The sequence below is a fragment of the Acipenser ruthenus genome, chromosome 11 (genome assembly GCF_902713425.1).
Source record: "Acipenser ruthenus chromosome 11, fAciRut3.2 maternal haplotype, whole genome shotgun sequence".
NCBI classification, from domain to species: Eukaryota; Metazoa; Chordata; class Actinopteri; order Acipenseriformes; family Acipenseridae; genus Acipenser; species Acipenser ruthenus.
The window spans coordinates 24,697,225-24,714,877 of NC_081199.1; the positions used below are offsets into that span (position 1 = coordinate 24,697,225).

The 17,653-nt window shown below is 43.5% G+C and overlaps 1 protein-coding gene across 5 annotated transcripts in view; it reads right to left on the minus strand.

The window, feature by feature from the left end:
• The window catches only part of LOC117426810 (obscurin-like protein 1), a 62,961-nt gene that overhangs the window by 41,409 nt on the left and 3,899 nt on the right, over window positions 1–17,653 (minus strand). For all 5 annotated transcript variants that reach the window (XM_034044869.3, XM_034044868.3, XM_059033481.1 and 2 more), the window contains exon 2: window positions 14,698–15,772. In XM_034044869.3, the coding sequence (XP_033900760.3) occupies window positions 14,698–15,712 (1,015 nt within the window). In that variant the 5' untranslated portion in view covers window positions 15,713–15,772. The remainder of the gene's footprint in view (window positions 1–14,697; window positions 15,773–17,653) is intronic.

A 17,653-nucleotide genomic window follows, 5' to 3' on the forward strand; every position in this document is an offset into this window, starting at 1 on the left:
CAGCGACGAGCCGCCAAGTTGATAGGGAACAATTCACTCTTGTGTAGGTTAAGTTTATATCCAGAGAACCTGCTAAACTGCTCCAGTATGACTAAGGCATGGGGGAGGGAAGAGATAGGATCAGAAATATATAAAAGAAGGTCATCAGCATAAAGTGACACCTTCTGCTCGCGCCGCCCCCCCCCCCCCCCCCCCCCAAAGCCAAACCTATGTAGAGCAGCAAACAAGTAGTCCCACTCAACATGATCAAAAGCTTTCTCTGCATTTCCTCTGAGAAGAGGGAGTATATATAATATTGAACAGACGGCGAAGGTTAAAATAAGAGTGTCTGCCCTGCACAAATTCTGTCTGGTCAAAGGAGACTATAGAGGGAAGAACCGACTAAAGACAATGTGCCAGGGTCTTAGCAAGAATTTTAAAGTCTGCAAGTAAGAGATTACTTGGCCTCGTAAATAAGCCTTTAGGGTTTCCCATAAAGTGATGGAGGACATCCCAGGTGTTGAGTTGGTATCCAGAAAGAAGTCTATCTGGGAAGAAATAAACTGGACAAAGTCTTGATCAGATAATAATAGGGGGTTGAGTCTCCAAGGATGACATGGTGCCACCTGCCTGTGAAAAACAAGCTCCAAAACCAGAGGTGCATGATCTGATATGACTATACTCTGGTATGTACAAGAACATACCATGGGAAGCAGTTTTTTGTCCAGAAAAAAGTAGTCAATACGAGAGTATGTTTGATGTACAGGAGAAAAAAAACAGTACTGCCGGGCAGTTGGAAAAAGAAAGCGTCATGGATCAGAAGCCCCATATGTGTCAAGAAATGAACGAATAATCAGAGCAGATTTTGAAGGGGGTGCTGGATTTAGGCAGGAACGGTCCAACCTAGGATTAAGAGTACAGTTCATGTCCCCCCCGAGTAAGAGGTGGTGAAAGTTAGTGAAAAACTGACTGTCATCCCAATTAGGAGCATAGACATTAGCTAAAATTAAAGGGGTGTTATAAAGAGTACCTGTGACAACAACATAATGACCATTTGAGTCCGCAGTCACCTGGGAGGCAATGAATGGAATGGATTTGTGTACTGCTCCCCAAGCTTTGCCATGAAATTTGGAATGAAATATCTGCCCCACCCAACTCCTGCGCATACGGGAGTGGTCCGAATTTCGAAGATGTGTTTCTTGCAGAAACGCAATGCCCACTTTCAGTTGTTGAAGGTGAGATAACACTCGATTGCGTTTCACTGGGTGATTAAGCCCCTTGACATTCCAGCTTATAAAATTAACCTGGCACCCAATATCACTAGAGTTAGTACCAGCCACAGCAACCATCAAGATTTAGGGATGTAAAGAAAAAAATGTAGGATGAGATACAAAACGAAACAAAACAGACATCTTAACCTCAGATCCCCTCCCCTTGTCCAATATAAAAAAAACACGACAGAAGAGAGAAGGAAAGTGAAAGAGAGAAAACAAAACAAAAAAAAACAACAAAACAACAACAATAGAAAAAATATAACAGCCCCCCCCCCCCACCTCCATACCACCTATTAACAGGTGGTAAAATTCCCAAAGCTTAATTTGTAAGGCTTTTAACCTAACCACTGTGTCTGCTCTGCTGTGCCCTTACAGCACTAGTCCCAGAATTGAACTATCTAAATGTGAGCAACCCTTGAAAATAGGTAACTATAAGAAATGTACCAAAATGTATGAAAACACCAGAGAAAAAAAAATAAAATTAAAAAATTAAAAACTGGTTAATGCTTATACAGTGATAATGTAATACTGCAAGAACATTTCAATTATTTAGTAAAGTATCCACATAGTAAGTCAACACCCCAAACTATATCAGTAAGAGAAACAAACTTTTTCATTTCAGCAATAACAAATATATATATATATATATATATATATATATATATATATATATATATACAGTGCCTTGCGAAAGTATTCGGCCCCCTTGAACTTTGCGACCTTTTGCCACATTTCAGGCTTCAAACATAAAGATATGAAACTGTAATTTTTTGTGAAGAATCAACAACAAGTGGGACACAATCATGAAGTGGAACGAAATTTATTGGATATTTCAAACTTTTTTAACAAATAAAAAACTGAAAAATTGGGCGTGCAAAATTATTCAGCCCCCTTAAGTTAATACTTTGTAGCGCCACCTTTTGCTGCGATTACAGCTGTAAGTCGCTTGGGGTATGTCTCTATCAGTTTTGCACATCGAGAGACTGAAATTTTTGCCCATTCCTCCTTGCAAAACAGCTTGAGCTCAGTGAGGTTGGATGGAGAGCATTTGTGAATAGCAGTTTTCAGTTCTTTCCACAGATTCTCGATTGGATTCAGGTCTGGACTTTGACTTGGCCATTCTAACACCTGGATATGTTTATTTGTGAACCATTCCATTGTAGATTTTGCTTTATGTTTTGGATCATTGTCTTGTTGGAAGACAAATCTCCGTCCCAGTCTCAGGTCTTTTGCAGACTCCATCAGGTTTTCTTCCAGAATGGTCCTGTATTTGGCTCCATCCATCTTCCCATCAATTTTAACCATCTTCCCTGTCCCTGCTGAAGAAAAGCAGGCCCAAACCATGATGCTGCCACCACCGTGTTTGACAGTGGGGATGGTGTGTTCAGGGTGATGAGCTGTGTTGCTTTTACGCCAAACATAACGTTTTGCATTGTTGCCAAAAAGTTCGATTTTGGTTTCATCTGACCAGAGCACCTTCTTCCACATGTTTGGTGTGTCTCCCAGGTGGCTTGTGGCAAACTGTAAACGACACTTTTTATGGATATCTTTAAGAAATGGCTTTCTTCTTGCCACTCTTCCATAAAGGCCAGATTTGTGCAGTATACGACTGATTGTTGTCCTATGGACAGAGTCTCCCACCTCAGCTGTAGATCTCTGCAGTTCATCCAGAGTGATCATGGGCCTCTTGGCTGCATCTCTGATCAGTCTTCTCCTTGTATGAGCTGAAAGTTTAGAGGGACGGCCAGGTCTTGGTAGATTTGCAGTGGTCTGATACTCCTTCCATTTCAATATTATCGCTTGCACAGTGCTCCTTGGGATGTTTAAAGCTTGGGAAATCTTTTTGTATCCAAATCCGGCTTTAAACTTCTCCACAACAGTATCTCGGACCTGCCTGGTGTGTTCCTTGTTCTTCATGATGCTCTCTGCGCTTTAAACGGACCTCTGAGACTATCACAGTGCAGGTGCATTTATACGGAGACTTGATTACACACAGGTGGATTCTCTTTATCATCATTAGTCATTTAGGTCAACATTGGATCATTCAGAGATCCTCACTGAACTTCTGGAGAGAGTTTGCTGCACTGAAAGTAAAGGGGCTGAATAATTTTGCACGCCCAATTTTTCAGTTTTTTATTTGTTAAAAAAGTTTGAAATATCCAATAAATTTCGTTCCACTTCATGATTGTGTCCCACTTGTTGTTGATTCTTCACAAAAAATTACAGTTTCATATCTTTATGTTTGAAGCCTGAAATGTGGCAAAAGGTCGCAAAGTTCAAGGGGGCCGAATACTTTCGCAAGGCACTGTATATATATATATATATATATATATATATATATATATATATATATATATATATATATACAGACGTGCTCAAATTTGTTGGTACCCCTCCACAAAAAACAAAGAATGCACAATTTTCTCTGAAATAACTTGAAACTGACAAAAGTAATTGGCATCCACCATTGTTTATTCCAAATTTAATAGAAATCAGACTTTGCTTTTGATTTTTTATTCAACATAATATTGTAAATAAGAAAACAAATGAAAATGGCATGGACAAAAATGATGGGACCACTAACCTAATATTTTGTTGCACAACCTTTAGAGGCAATCACTGCAATCAAATGTTTTCTGTAGCTCTCAGTGAGACTTCTGCACCTGTTAACAGGTAGTTTGGCCCACTCTTCCTGAGCAAACTGCTCCAGCTGTCTCAGGTTTGATGGGTGCCTTCTCCAGACTGCAAGTTTCAGCTCTTTCCATAGATGTTTGATAGGATTCAGATCAGGACTCATAGAAGGCCACTTCAGAATAGTCCAGTGTTTTGTTTTTATCCATTCTTGGGTGCTTTTAGCTGTGTGTTTTGGGTCATTATCCTGTTGGAGGACCCATGACCTGCGACTGAGACAGAGCTTTCTGACATTGGGCAGTATGTTTCGCTCCAGAATGCCTTGATAGTCTTGAGATTTCACTGTGCCCTGCACAGATTCAAGGCACCCTGTGCCAGGCGCAGCAAAGCAGCCCCAAAACATAACCGAGCCTCCTCCATGTTTCACTGTAGGTATGGTGTTCTTTTCTTTGAAAGCTTCATTTTTTCGTCTGTGAACATAGAGCTGATGTGACTTGCCAAAAAGCTCCAGTTTTGACTCATCTGTCCAAAGGACATTCTCCCAGAAGGATTGTGGCTTGTCAATATGCATTTTAGCAAATTCCAGTCTGGCTTTTTTATGTTTTTCTTTCAAAAGTGGAGTCCTCCTGGGTCTTCTTCCATGGAGCCCACTTTCGCTCAAAAAGCGACGGATGGTGCGATCACAAACTGACGTACTTTCACCTTGGAGTTCAGCTTGTATCTCTTTGGCAGTTATCCTTGGTTCTTTTTCTACCATTCGCACTATCCTTCTGTTCAATCTGGGGTCGATTTTCCTCTTGCAGCCACGCCCAGGGAGGTTGGCTACAGTTCCATGGACCTTAAACTTCTTAATAATATTTGCAACTGTTGTCACAGGAACATCAAGCTGCTTGGAGATGGTCTTGTAGCCTTTACCTTTACCATGCTTGTCTATTACTTTCTTTCTGATCTCCTCAGACAACTCTCTCCTTTGCTTTCTCTGGTCCATGTTCAGTGTGGTGCACACAATGATACCAAACAGCACAGTGACTACTTTTCTCCATTTAAATAGGCTGAATGACTGATTACAAGATTGGAGACATGTGTCATACTAATTAAAGAAACTAATTAGTTTGAAATATCGTTATAATCCAATTATTTATTATCTTTTCTAAGGGGTACCAACAAATGTGTCCAGGCCATTTTAGAATATCTTTAAAGAATAAGCAATAATTCATCTCTTTTCACAGCTCCTTTGCTTTATTCTATGACATACCAAAGGCATGCAAGTATACATGATAAAATAGCTTTTAATTTCATCATTTTTCAGGAGGAATGAAGCATTATTTCAATGAGCTGTAAGGGTACCAACAAATTTGAGCACGTCTGTATATAGTTTGAGAAAATGGAAAACTGCTGTGTACCAAAATGATCAATAAGAAAAAAGAAAAAAAGAAAAGGATATTTCAGGTACTTAAAAAGGTAGAATAATTGATTACAAATATATATATACACATACAGTACATACGTATATATATATATATATATATATATATATATATATATATATATATATATATATATATATATATATAAATATTCACATACACATACACATACACATACACACACATACATACCCATACAAACACATAAAATAGTAATACTGGAAAATCCATTACAGACAGTTGAGAGTAGCAAACTCAACCAGCAACCCAATAACACCACTGGAGCGATAGCTGCAAAGCATGCCCACACAGACTAGCAAAACCCCTGTTCTCCGTGGCACCAAAACTAAATTCCCCGGGATACATTGCATTGACGCGCCGTTTGCAAGTCAGTCTGATGCGCACATTTCAACCATAACAGTAATGCTTTCAATTTAGGAGAACATTCATTTTACCGAAGGAATACACACACACACACACACACACACACACACACACACACACAAATAAAACCCACAACCATACATACACAATAAATCAATAAATAAATAAATAAATAAATAAATAAATAAACAAAAAAGACATTTATACTGCTGTATAAGGCCGGTATATTTAAATGATATTAAGTCCGCAATTACCGTACTGTATTTACTCTGTGCATTTTAGCTTAGGGAGGATCTCTCTTGAATAAAAGTCCCTTGCTGCTTCTGGAGTATCGAAGATTTTATCAGTTCCATTGAATGAAACGCGGAGACGTGCTGGATGTAATAGGCCATACCTCACCTTCGCACCACGGAGAAGCGCCCTCACTTCATTATAAGCAGCTCTGCGCTTTACCAAATCAGCACTAAAATCGGGGGAAAATGAAAACTCTTTTTCCGCGGAAAATGAGCTGCCCCTTCTCCCTTGACAAGCGCAGAAGCCGCTCTTTAGCCTGAAAATGGTGAAATCTCAAAATGAAAGGCCTTGGGTGCTCTCCCTCTCGTGGTCTCGCAGCCGAGGAGTGATGCGCCCTATCCAGAACAGGGGGGGAGTCCAGGCACTCCTGCCCAAACACTTCTTGAAAGAAGCTCGACATATACTCTGTTGGTCTGCTTTCCTCCATCCCCTCCGGGATTCCGACGACACGCAGATTATTTATCCTACTTCGGTTCTCCAGGTCATCAATTTTAGCAAGGAGCTTGTTATTTTCAGAAGCGAGCAAGTTGCAGGCTGATTCAACCCCAGCAAGGAGGGTGTCAAACACATTCATGGAGCCCTCCACCTCTCAAACTTTTTCAGAGCACTCAGACAACGAGGCTTTAATGGGAGCAATTGCCGATTGAATTTAGGATCGAAGCATAGCAATCTCATCTCGGATAACTTCCCTGACGATCCTACGGAAATCGTCAAGCATGGTGGAGCTGTAGCCGGGCCCCCCTCCGCTTTCTCGTGCAACAGCGCTCGGCCCAGGAGCAGGTGAACCTGGATCAGCCATTGATTCTTTGCTTGACGGCTTTGGTGGCATTACAAAGTAAGTATGACTGACAGCCACGGATATATCAAATAAAATAGCAGATGTAACGTTAAACTTATTAAAACAAACAAAAAGTGATGTTTTAAAGGAATGATTTTAAAGGACTTCTAAAGATTATTTTAAAAGATTCACCTTTACACCTCTACTCCATATTAGGCCCCCTGGTGGTCCCCCTTTTGTAGCACTTTTAACTATGTATGTTTATAAGTGTGTCGTGGCTACCCACAAATCAAGTTGAGATTGTTTTTTTGCTTTGTTGGGTCTGTCATACAAGGAGTGCCGGAGAAACACTCTCAATTTACAATACAATATAATACAACTGGCTTTTTCACCTTTCACAACAGTTATCACAAAGCACTGTACAATCAATACTTGATTACAGGTAGCCACCAAACACTTACAGACATATTATAACTCATTATATCTAAATACAAAACAGATAAAAACCTGATATTAATGTACTTAATCCATTTTTATAGAATCTGTTGCAGTTTAAACATTCAGAATGTTTTGGTGTTGACATTCTGAGAGAGATATACACTCTCAGTGTAATTGCTATGAATAGGTTCCAATGTGCATGTGACTTATAATTGTATTTAAAGGCTTTCTTGAAGAGCAGTTCTTTGGTAGTTTTCTTCCTTTTTAATATTAAAGTTTTCTCGATGCAAATAAATTGCATATGCATGTTTTCAGTTGTATTTAAATAGTCTACATATGTTTTTGCGTCTTGCTTTTGCATAAATGTTCAGTGCATCTTTTACATTATATTCAGTTGGTTTCTGATTTTATTACCACTAGTTGATTTTTCTAACCTGATGTTTCTGTATATGTGATTTTTTCCCCCCCTACGTACCAGGTTGAAAATGTTCTTTTTTTTAATTACTTAGCTAAGGTAATTTCTTACTTCCTCTTTATTTAGATTCCCTTTCAATTCGAAGACGACCACCAAAACATTACGTATGGGATATGCCTGCCTACTGGTAGGTATTTTCTGAGCTTTCTATACCAGAGCTGTCGATAGGTCCCTTCCTGGGATGACGCCCTCGATCCCGCCTACCGAGGGATTAAAACCGTCATTCCATGGAAGCCATTTCTCTTTTTGCCTCTCAAGACGATAAGGTAAGATCCTCTGTGTTAGTATCTGAGCGTTTTTTTAAAAAGAGCTTGAGTCTACTGCAGTTCCCTTGCCTTTCAGGCTGAAAGCTGGCTTGCCGCTTTCACGGAATCAGTGACTCCTGATTCAGCCTTTTTCTTTCTATCTTCTAGCTTCGGAGGACAGCGTGTGTTCATCTTCGCCCCTCCCGAGTCAGCGCAGGGGTGGTAGCGCTGAGCTGAGCCTAAAAATAATTGGGCATTTCAAATTGGGGAGAAAATAATAATAAAAAAAACTAATTGACAACGACTAAATTTAAAAAAAAAGGCACTGCATATCAACAGGACACTCAGTACTGCATCTCCAGCCCCGCCCCACCCCTTGTTTGCTGTATTTTTCACATTATTATTATTATTATTTATTTCTTAGCAGACGCCCTTATCCAGGGCGACTTACAATTGTTACAAGATATCACATTATACATTATTTTACATTATACAGATATCACATTATTTTACATACAATTACCCATTTATACAGTTGGGTTTTTACTGGAGCAATCTAGGTAAAGTACCTTGCTCAAGAGTACAGCAGCAGTGTCTCCCACTGGGGATTGAACCCACAACCCTCCGGTCAAGAGTCCAGAGCCCTAACCACTACTCCACACTGCTGCACATACCTCTTCATAGTCATGCATACCGATAAATCCACTCCTGATCACTCGTTTTATAACCAAACTCCTCAATAATGCGATCCAAGTCATTATTTTATTACTATAACATCTCAAAAAGCTCTGCAAATGTCAGTGATATTCTTTGAGCACTGGATGCAGAAGCAGCTATCTTGTTTGTTTATGTCCATGTTATCTCTGTGGTTCCGTGGCTAAGTCTAGTGCTCAGATCCGCCCCTTTTTTTCGGCTTCTCTCGGCTCCTATCAGTCTCACTCGGCCATTAAATGGTTTTCTCGGCTTTTTCCGGAGAAAAAACGACTAGAGACCTGTTTTTTTTGATGATGTCGGACAGGGTCTGACATTGGACCGGAAAGGGAAAATTGTAATGTCGGACCTGGTCCGACATTGGACCTCAAAGGGTTAAAGGAGTGACTGTTGTTGTCTTTCCAGCCTACACTCGTGTGGGAGCACGTCCTCCAGTGGGGCTAGACTTCACCTTATTCCCACTATTGCTGTTAGCAGTTAAATATATACAAAAAATATATTTGTTGTTGACGAAATACCTTGCTGGCACATCAGCAGTGCACACGCAGTACTCTTGCTTGCCTGTGTTGTGCTAGAGCTAAAAAAGTAAAATAAAACAACAGCAGGCCTTGTCCTCCACGGGCTGTATTTTTACTAGCCCTGCAGTGGAGTAGACCGTGCCGGCTGCCTCGGCCCACCCACCTCGGCCCACCCACCTCGGTGCATTGGGCCTTAAAAAAAAAAAGGTACCCAGTGCTTGATGCACTCGGTGTAAGGCGGTGTAATTAGTGCGCACAGTGCTTGGTGCATTCAGTGCGTTACAACTTGTATATATGTTGCTTGGTGCACTCGGTGCATGTGGCCAGCCATGACGGTTCCACACTGCACATCCTGCAAGGCGAACATGCCACTTAATGATAGGCTCGCTCTGCGTGCAGTGCCAAGGGGTCCAACATGCCACTGAGGCTGTTGGAAGAGAGGACTTCTGCGACTTATGCGCAGCTTTCCAGCCCAGAGTACGTCGCAATAGGCTCAATAGGGCCATGGGGATAAACGCTCAGTTTCCCATGGTGGAGCTGTCAACAGCCCTCAGGGCCCCACCTCCGCTCCTCCAGCTCTGTGCCGACACCTCGTAGTTGCTCCCCCTCTCCTCAGATGAGAAGGGTGAAGCGTTCAAGGCAGACAAGGGACATTATTTACCTCAAGGAGCAGATGGCCCAGGTCCTTGACCTACTGTCGAGGCAGCAAGCTCATGCGGCATACTTGGATGGCGTGCTCACAGAGACCCTGCTCCCAGAGCCGGTGGCCACTGAGCTTCGCCTCCTTTTAAGTACGCTTCTCCAGATCTCTGGTCTTCAAGGGCAAGCTCTAGGCCGGAGCCTGGCAAGCTTGGTGGTGGCTCATAGACACCCCGAGACATACATTCGGGCCAGCTGTGGAGGAGATTTTACAAAAGCATCTCTGCAAGTGGCCGCGCTGCTCCCTCCCCTTGCTCTGGCGTGGGGTAGGTCGAGCCATTGGCAGGCCCTCCAGGCACGTACTGTCACAAGGACGGTCCCAGTGCCCACGGCCCCGCTAGGTGACCTGAGGCATTGCCTACAGGCCACAGTGGCGATGGGCAACCGAGCCCCTCCGCAGAGCACAAGGAATGCAGCGTGTGGTGTGTCCCCGCAACAGCGGCTATTCCAGGGCCGTCGCCCTAGGCAACCTCCTCAAAGTTCTCAAGATATTTTCTGGTACCCAAGATGGACGCCGGCTTTCACCCTATCCTAGACCTGAGATTTCTCAACAAGTTATTGAAGGAGAGGAGGTTCCAAATACTGACTCACCATCACATTCTCCAGTCAGTCCGGCCAGGCGACTGGTTTACCACCGTGGACTTACGGGACACGTACTTTCACATTCCCATTTGTACAGAGCACTTTGTCCGCTTCGCCTTTCAAGGAAGCATTTACAAGTTCTCCGTGCTGCCGTTCAGCCTTTCCCTAGCTCCTCGTATGTTTTCAAAGTGCGTGGACGCTATCCTGGCCCCCTTGCGGTTGCAGGGGATCAGAGTACTCAACTATCTCGACGACTGTCTGATTTGCGCACAGTCTCGAGAGGGAGCAGTGGCCCACACGGTGATTGTGACGCAGCATCTGGTGAGGCTTGGCTTCACCATCATCGATGTGAAGAGTCGGCTTATACCGGTGCAGTGCACAACGTATGTTGGGCTCTGGCTGGACTTGTGCATACCTGTCGGACAACAGAGTAGCAGCTATTCAGGGTTGCCTCTCCCTGTTCCAACAAGGATCGAAGGTCCCCTTTGGTGTGGTTCCAAAAACTGTTGGGTCTGATGGCCGCAGCCGTATCAGCTATCGAGCTGGGTCTATTACGCATGCGCCCACTCCAAGCGTCGCTCAATGTGTTCCATTTACACCCCAAGCGCGACAGACACCGTCGGCTGACAGTGTCTCACATGTGCTCCGCAGCCCTACAATGGTGGAGGATGCCCTCTCACCTGCACAACGGCGTGAGGATGGGAGTTGTGTTATCTCGCTAAGTGGTGACGATGGATGCAGTCTGGGAAGGCAGAGGAGTCTGCGGCACCTGGTAGGGTCGTTGAATAGCCCTACACATAAATATGCTGGAGCTGCAGGCTGTTTTCCTAGCTCTCCAGCATTTTCTTCTGGTGTTGCACGGAAAACATGTGCTGGTCTGAATGGAGAACACATCAGTGGTGGTGTATGTCAACCACCAGGGCGGCCTACAGTCCCCAGGGTTGCATCGCTTTGCCTTCCGGCTCCTGACTTGGGCGCAACAGAACCTGCTGTCCTTACGGGCGACGCATCTTCCCGGAGTGATGAACTGGGCAGCGGACCTGTCGAGGGAGGGTTCATATCCGTCAGAGTGGCGACTCCACCCGCAGGTGGTGGAGCGCATTTGGGAATGGTTTGGGAAGGTGCAGGTCGACCTCTTCACCTCGGCAGAGATGACACATTACCCCCTGTGGTATTCCCTCCACTGCTTAGGTGGTCCACTCGGCATTGACGCCCTAGCCCACGAGTGGCCCAGGACACCCCTTTCCGCATTCCCACCAGTACCATTGCTCCCGGCCTTCTTGGAGAAGGTCCGGTTAGAGAAAGTGACAGTTCTCCTAGTGGCCCCTCGGTGGCCCAGGAGAATCTGGTTCTCGACCCTATGTCAGCTCATACAAGGCCAGCCTTGGGAGATCCCACTTCGCCTGGATCTCCTCAGTCAGACGAGAGGCACTCTCTGGCATCCGGAACAGGGCAGGGTCCAACTATGGGTCTGGCCCCTGAACGGGACAGCTGGACAGCCTTAGGGCTGTCAGACGCAGTTGTGGGTACTTTGCAGAGTGCTAGGGCAGACTCCGCTAGGTCGCTGTATGCCTGTAAATGGAAGTATTTTCAGAATTGGTGTCTGACTAGAAGCCATAACCCAGTTTCTTGCCCCATGCCAGTTTCTGCAAGAACTACTCAATGCTGATAGGTCACCTTCCATATTGAAGGTGTATTTAGTGGCTATCTCTGCATGCCATGCCTCTGTAGATTTGGTATCTCCGGCTGCACGTTTTTTGGAGACCCAGTTTCCCAAAGGCTCTCAGCGGTTACGCCCTCCCAGGAGGGCCATTTTCCCCATTCTCCCCTTGATGTTGTACTGGAGGCTCTCACGAAGGCCCAGTTTGAGCATATACCCTTCATAGAGTTGAAGCATCTGTCTATGAAGACAGCCTTCCTCTTGGCTATCACCTCTGCAAAGCGGTCAGTGAGCTGCAGGCACTGTCGGTGCACAGCTCCTGTATGTGTATTTGGGACGATGGCAGCAGGGTGTCACTGCATACAAACCCTGCTTTCCTCCCCAAGGTGATAACAGCCTTCCTCATGAATAAGTCTGTGGAATTGGAGTCTTTCCATCCACCTCCGTTTGCTTCAGAGCAGGATAGGAGATTGAATTTCCTCTGCCTGGTGCAGGCATTGAGGTGTTACGTGGATAGGACAAGAGCTCTGCATCATACTGACCAGCTCTTTGTCTGCCACGGTATATGGACCCAAGGACAGTCCCTCTCAAAGCAGTGACTGTCGCATTGGATTGCGGACACAGTCTCGACTGTGTATGATGGTGCCGGCTTGCCCCCACCTGGGAGAGTAGCTGCGCACTCTACTAGAGGGTTGGCTACATCTTGGGCCCTCTTCAGAGGGGCCTCACTGTCTGATATATGTATGACGGCTAGCTGGGCTTCGTCGCATAGATTCTCCAGGTTCTACCACTTGAATGTGGTATATCCTTCTTTGCCTTCAATAGGCACGAGGTTCCTTGAGGTTGCACGCTCGCACCACTAACCTAGGGTTAAGAGGTTCTGCTGCACCCTTCGTAAGCTGCCATTCCTTCTCCCTCGCGACGGCTCTGGTATACATTTCCCTTACGTAATGTTTTGGTGAAAAATAATGGGGAGTACACCTACAGATGAGGGGATAAAACGTTACCGTACCCTGTTAAACTTACCGTAACCCTGGTTCCCTGAAAGAGAAGGTGACCACCAACCGCAAGGTCACATCGGTCGCCATGGGCTATTGTTAATATAGTTAATAGGGCTATTTAGCAAATAGTGATGTAGTAAAGACCATTAAAAAATCACCATGCTAAATCACCTTGTATAATGATAATGGTAATAAACAAAAGACCTGCTTTATCAAGGTCTTACACAGCGAATGTCAATTTTCATTATTCCCTGGTGCTAGGAGCCACATGTCTACTACAGCACAGACCTGTCCCTGTGTGCAATGTGAGAGGAATCCAATCCCACCAATGTTACACACTGCTAAAGATCTGTCAAAATCTAGAAGACTCAACAGGTCAAACGGTCTGTGTGGAATCTCTAGTATGTCAATGGGGCTGCGCCTCTCAGCACTATTAATGCACCCACAGAGGTCTTTAAGCAATTAAAAGATCACATTCATGTTTCTGTTGATTAGCAGTTTAAGTAAAAGTGCCACATACTTCCCAGGCAGCTGGTCCTATTGGAACATTTGTTTTATGGTACAACTTTAAAGGAGATTTTCACTTACTGACTGCGTAGAAAAATACTGAGAAAGAGATTTTTTATTTTTATTTCAAGATTTTCACTATTTTTGGGTAAAATAAAAAAAGCAATACATTTTGCCTTCTACTTCCACAAGCTATTGATGAGTGCTTATTTGCTAATGAATACAGTACCAGAAACAATGGTTACCAACTGTATACAGTAGATGTTGAAGTCATAATCAAAAGGACCCATACTAATGACAAATAAAATATAAATATTTTAATTTCTTCAGCCTTGATGTAAAACAATGAAACCCTAGCCAAACTAAGAAAAAAATCATAATCTTAAACACATTTTTGTTTGACAAGGAATGAACATGAAAAAGCTCTGTGTCTTAAAGCAATAGCAAAACAACAATGTAAAGCTTAAAGGTATGAGTTTGACTCTTTAGTGCTGTTACGAGTTACGAGTGTTAATGGACAAATCCAACACTTGATTATATACAGTATGTGGAATATTGACAAGCCTGCCATGATCTTTCCCCTGTGTCAATCATCCCTTGAAAGATGTCTACAGCACCAAATCAGCCTACATGCAAAACAGCGTGTCAGTCCATTCACATGTTAAGTTATCATGTTCCAAAAAAAGTATTAGACAGCAGAAGATAAGCCTGACAACCCTTGACACAGTTGACATAATGAGTGGCAGTCCCACTTCTCTTAAGACTGATGAACTTAGCAGCTAATAACTTAAGTATCATTCAAACCTTCCCCTCTATCTACAGTATGTGTTAAGTGTACTGCTGCATTTTTAGACTCAAGAATAAATGTATTGGAGACTATGAATAGCAAAAACATTCCAAATGGCAATTTGGAGAAGTATTGCCCTTAAAAGATGACTACAGCAATATTAACCATACCTTTAAAATATTTAAATATATGTATAAATGTTTGCAATCACATGTGTTTCTTTCAGAACCCAGAATATGAGACAAAGGCTTTACATGCAACCTCCCACCATCTAAACCAAGACCCTGTTATATGATGCTGGGCTTACCTTTGACGTTGAGATGCACAGCACTAAGGGTCTGTCCTGCCGTGTTGGAGGCAGCACAGACATAAAGCCCATTGTCTTGCTGCTTACAGTAGAGCACTTTCAGCGTGAAGTAGCCTTCCCGATCTTCATACAACAGATACCGCCTCCCAGACATTATCACAACGCCATCCTTCCTCCACACAATCTCTGGTTTGGGTTTCCCTGTCACGTAGCAACGGAACTTGGCATGCTTGCCTTCCGAAACTGTGAACATTTTCACTTTAGCCGAGTTGGGCGCAGGCTCCTCGATATTATGAGTGCCACTAAGCATGGAACCACGCTTGCCCTGATGGTGCTTCCAGTTACCATTGACGTACCCATTAAGGGTCGCTGCCTCCTCCTCATGTCCTGGCCCGGCATCTACCAACAAAACCGCTCCAGCCAGCGCTTCACCATGCTCATTCCTGGCCCGGCAGGTGTAGACTCCTGCATCGGGGGCCCGGGTCTGAAAGATCTTCAGCTGGAACCAGCCCCCGTCCTGGTGGCCGATGCTAAAGTGAGCACTTTCGAAAATGTCATTCAGTTTCTTGCCGTCCTTCTCCCAGATGATCTCCGGCCGGGGCTTGCCCCACAGCTTGCAGGAGAAGACGGCATCTTCACTTCGGCCGACTCGAACTGAGAGAGGCTTGATGAGGAAGTGAGGCTTGTTCTCCTCTCGTAGCGCCCTCTCTGGTGCCTCTCCCTCGACCTTAAGAGTAGCTGCGGCGTAGGTCTCCCCAATGCTGTTTTTGGCCTTGCAGATATACTGCCCACTGTCCTCCGCCCCCACTCTGGAAATGATAAGGTTGTAGATATTGCCATCTTCAAAGAGGCGGTAACGTCCATCAGGGTGGAGCTGCTTATTAGCTCGCTCCCAGATGACGGCTGGCCGGGGGTCCCCAGCGATCTGACACTTCAGCACGGCGTCAGTGCCACCCTGCACCACCAGGGGGCGAGGGTATGCCAGGAAGCGTGGGGCACCACCAAACACATCCATCACTGCTTGCTGGCCAGCTTCACCTCACGCTGGACTCTGCAGGCATGCAGTCTCATAAACCTGTCAATACAGATACAACAGGTTACCTCACCATCCGACTGGCTTGTCACCTCTTGCTCCTAGAACAGGTGTTCAGGAGCAAGCAACTGGAACAATGAGATTTCCATTTATCTGTCTGCCTGTCTACATAACTGACTTTCTATCAGCACCTAATAAATTTGCTGAAATAGTTACACTCCTGGATGCAGTTCACTGTTGGCTTTATTTATTTGGGTGAGATCACCTAGCATTACATGATGTCGTTTTAGTCTTCCCGTTACTGTATAACAAAATATTCTCTAGCGCTCCCTCTGCTGATAACGGATGAGATATGACTTATAAAATACTTGCTACTGTCCCTGTAATATTTTTTTTTACATATTTAAGAAGGTTGTTATCTTGTTGCTCATATTTTGTTGCTATAAAATAGGACAACATTCAGGGATATCTATTTCTATTTGGTAAACCATGGTATCTTTGTTGACCATGATTGGTCACTCCATGGTCTAAAACAATGAAAATATGTATGTGTTAAACGTAATTTGGCTGTGGTGGCATATATGGTCTGCAGCTGACCATGTTAATAGTTAATTGTTTCAATATGATACAGTACAGATGATTAAAAATGTTTGCTATATAAAAAGTAAGTTATAAAAAGCTTGAAGGTGTCTTGTATAAACTCCCACTGCTACAAGTAGTGGCAAGTGAATGCCTATTTGACCCATAGTGAGGCTTACATGTAGTGTTTCACAGTTATAACTACCTTTGGTGAAATGTAAACAAACTGTCAACAACATTGCTTTCTGATGAATTAGAAGGAATGAAAAGCTGAACTAGGAAAGAATGTACTACAGTGACACAATACCACAGAATTGTATTTTAGTATGTCCTATAATAATTTATAATCTGCTTTGTATTCTGGGACCGACCATTTTAGAAAGATTATTCAAAACCTTAGTAAACACCCCCTGACATTTACCACATTCACACAACTTACTGTTCTGCTTCTTTTATACTATATAGTGTTGGAAAGGGTGTGTGTTAATAACTTATTTTTTAGCTTGAAAAATGTAATTTCTGCCAAACTATACATTTTCCTGTCAATTGATAGTTGCCAAAATTTCCTTCATAGAAAATATTAATCTGATGTTTGTCTAGAGCTCCTTTATTTAGCATTGTACCTAAGACTTTGCTAGACAAACTGGCTCTAGTGGGAAAACAACTATTTGAAGATGACCTCCATGACAAACACATATGATTTTCTTTGTGTAGAATTGTCTTTTGAAAGCTCGGAGTATCTACACATACATTAGCCTAAGTCTGAATGTGAATTTAAATCTAAATGTGATATTGCTGCACGCTTCTGAGTAAATAAAAGTGGGAACGCTTGTCAGTCAGTCCTTCAGTTTGACCCCCCACTTTCAACAATGGTAAGTGCTTATGTACATCAGTTCATATGTGCTACCATGCTGCAATAGGGCAATATTTGTTTCAGCTCCATTCTGTGGTCATTGCTGTGGTCATGCTCTGGCCTATAATGGTCCTTTTAGTTTCTTCATGAAAATGCACTGGTATCGTAAAGGTATCTCTTTTTCAAAGTAAGGCTATAAGGGTCAACACAGTCTGAATAGAACTAGCTATCTAGAGGTGAATGTCTCATGTCCTGTTGTCGTAGAAGCCACCACAGATTTCTAAACAGCTGGTCCTGTATTTCAGTGGGAAAGAGCTTTTTATAGTCGACCTAAATAAAGAGCTGCTAGAGTCTTGTCTCAGGTGTCACAAAGAACACACCCCCTATGCACACTCAGAAACACACACACTTCATTTAAAAAGCTGTAGCTTTTGCACTAGGACCATTGCAGTTAACATACACACCCCCATGGCCTTGCTTTTTGCTACAGC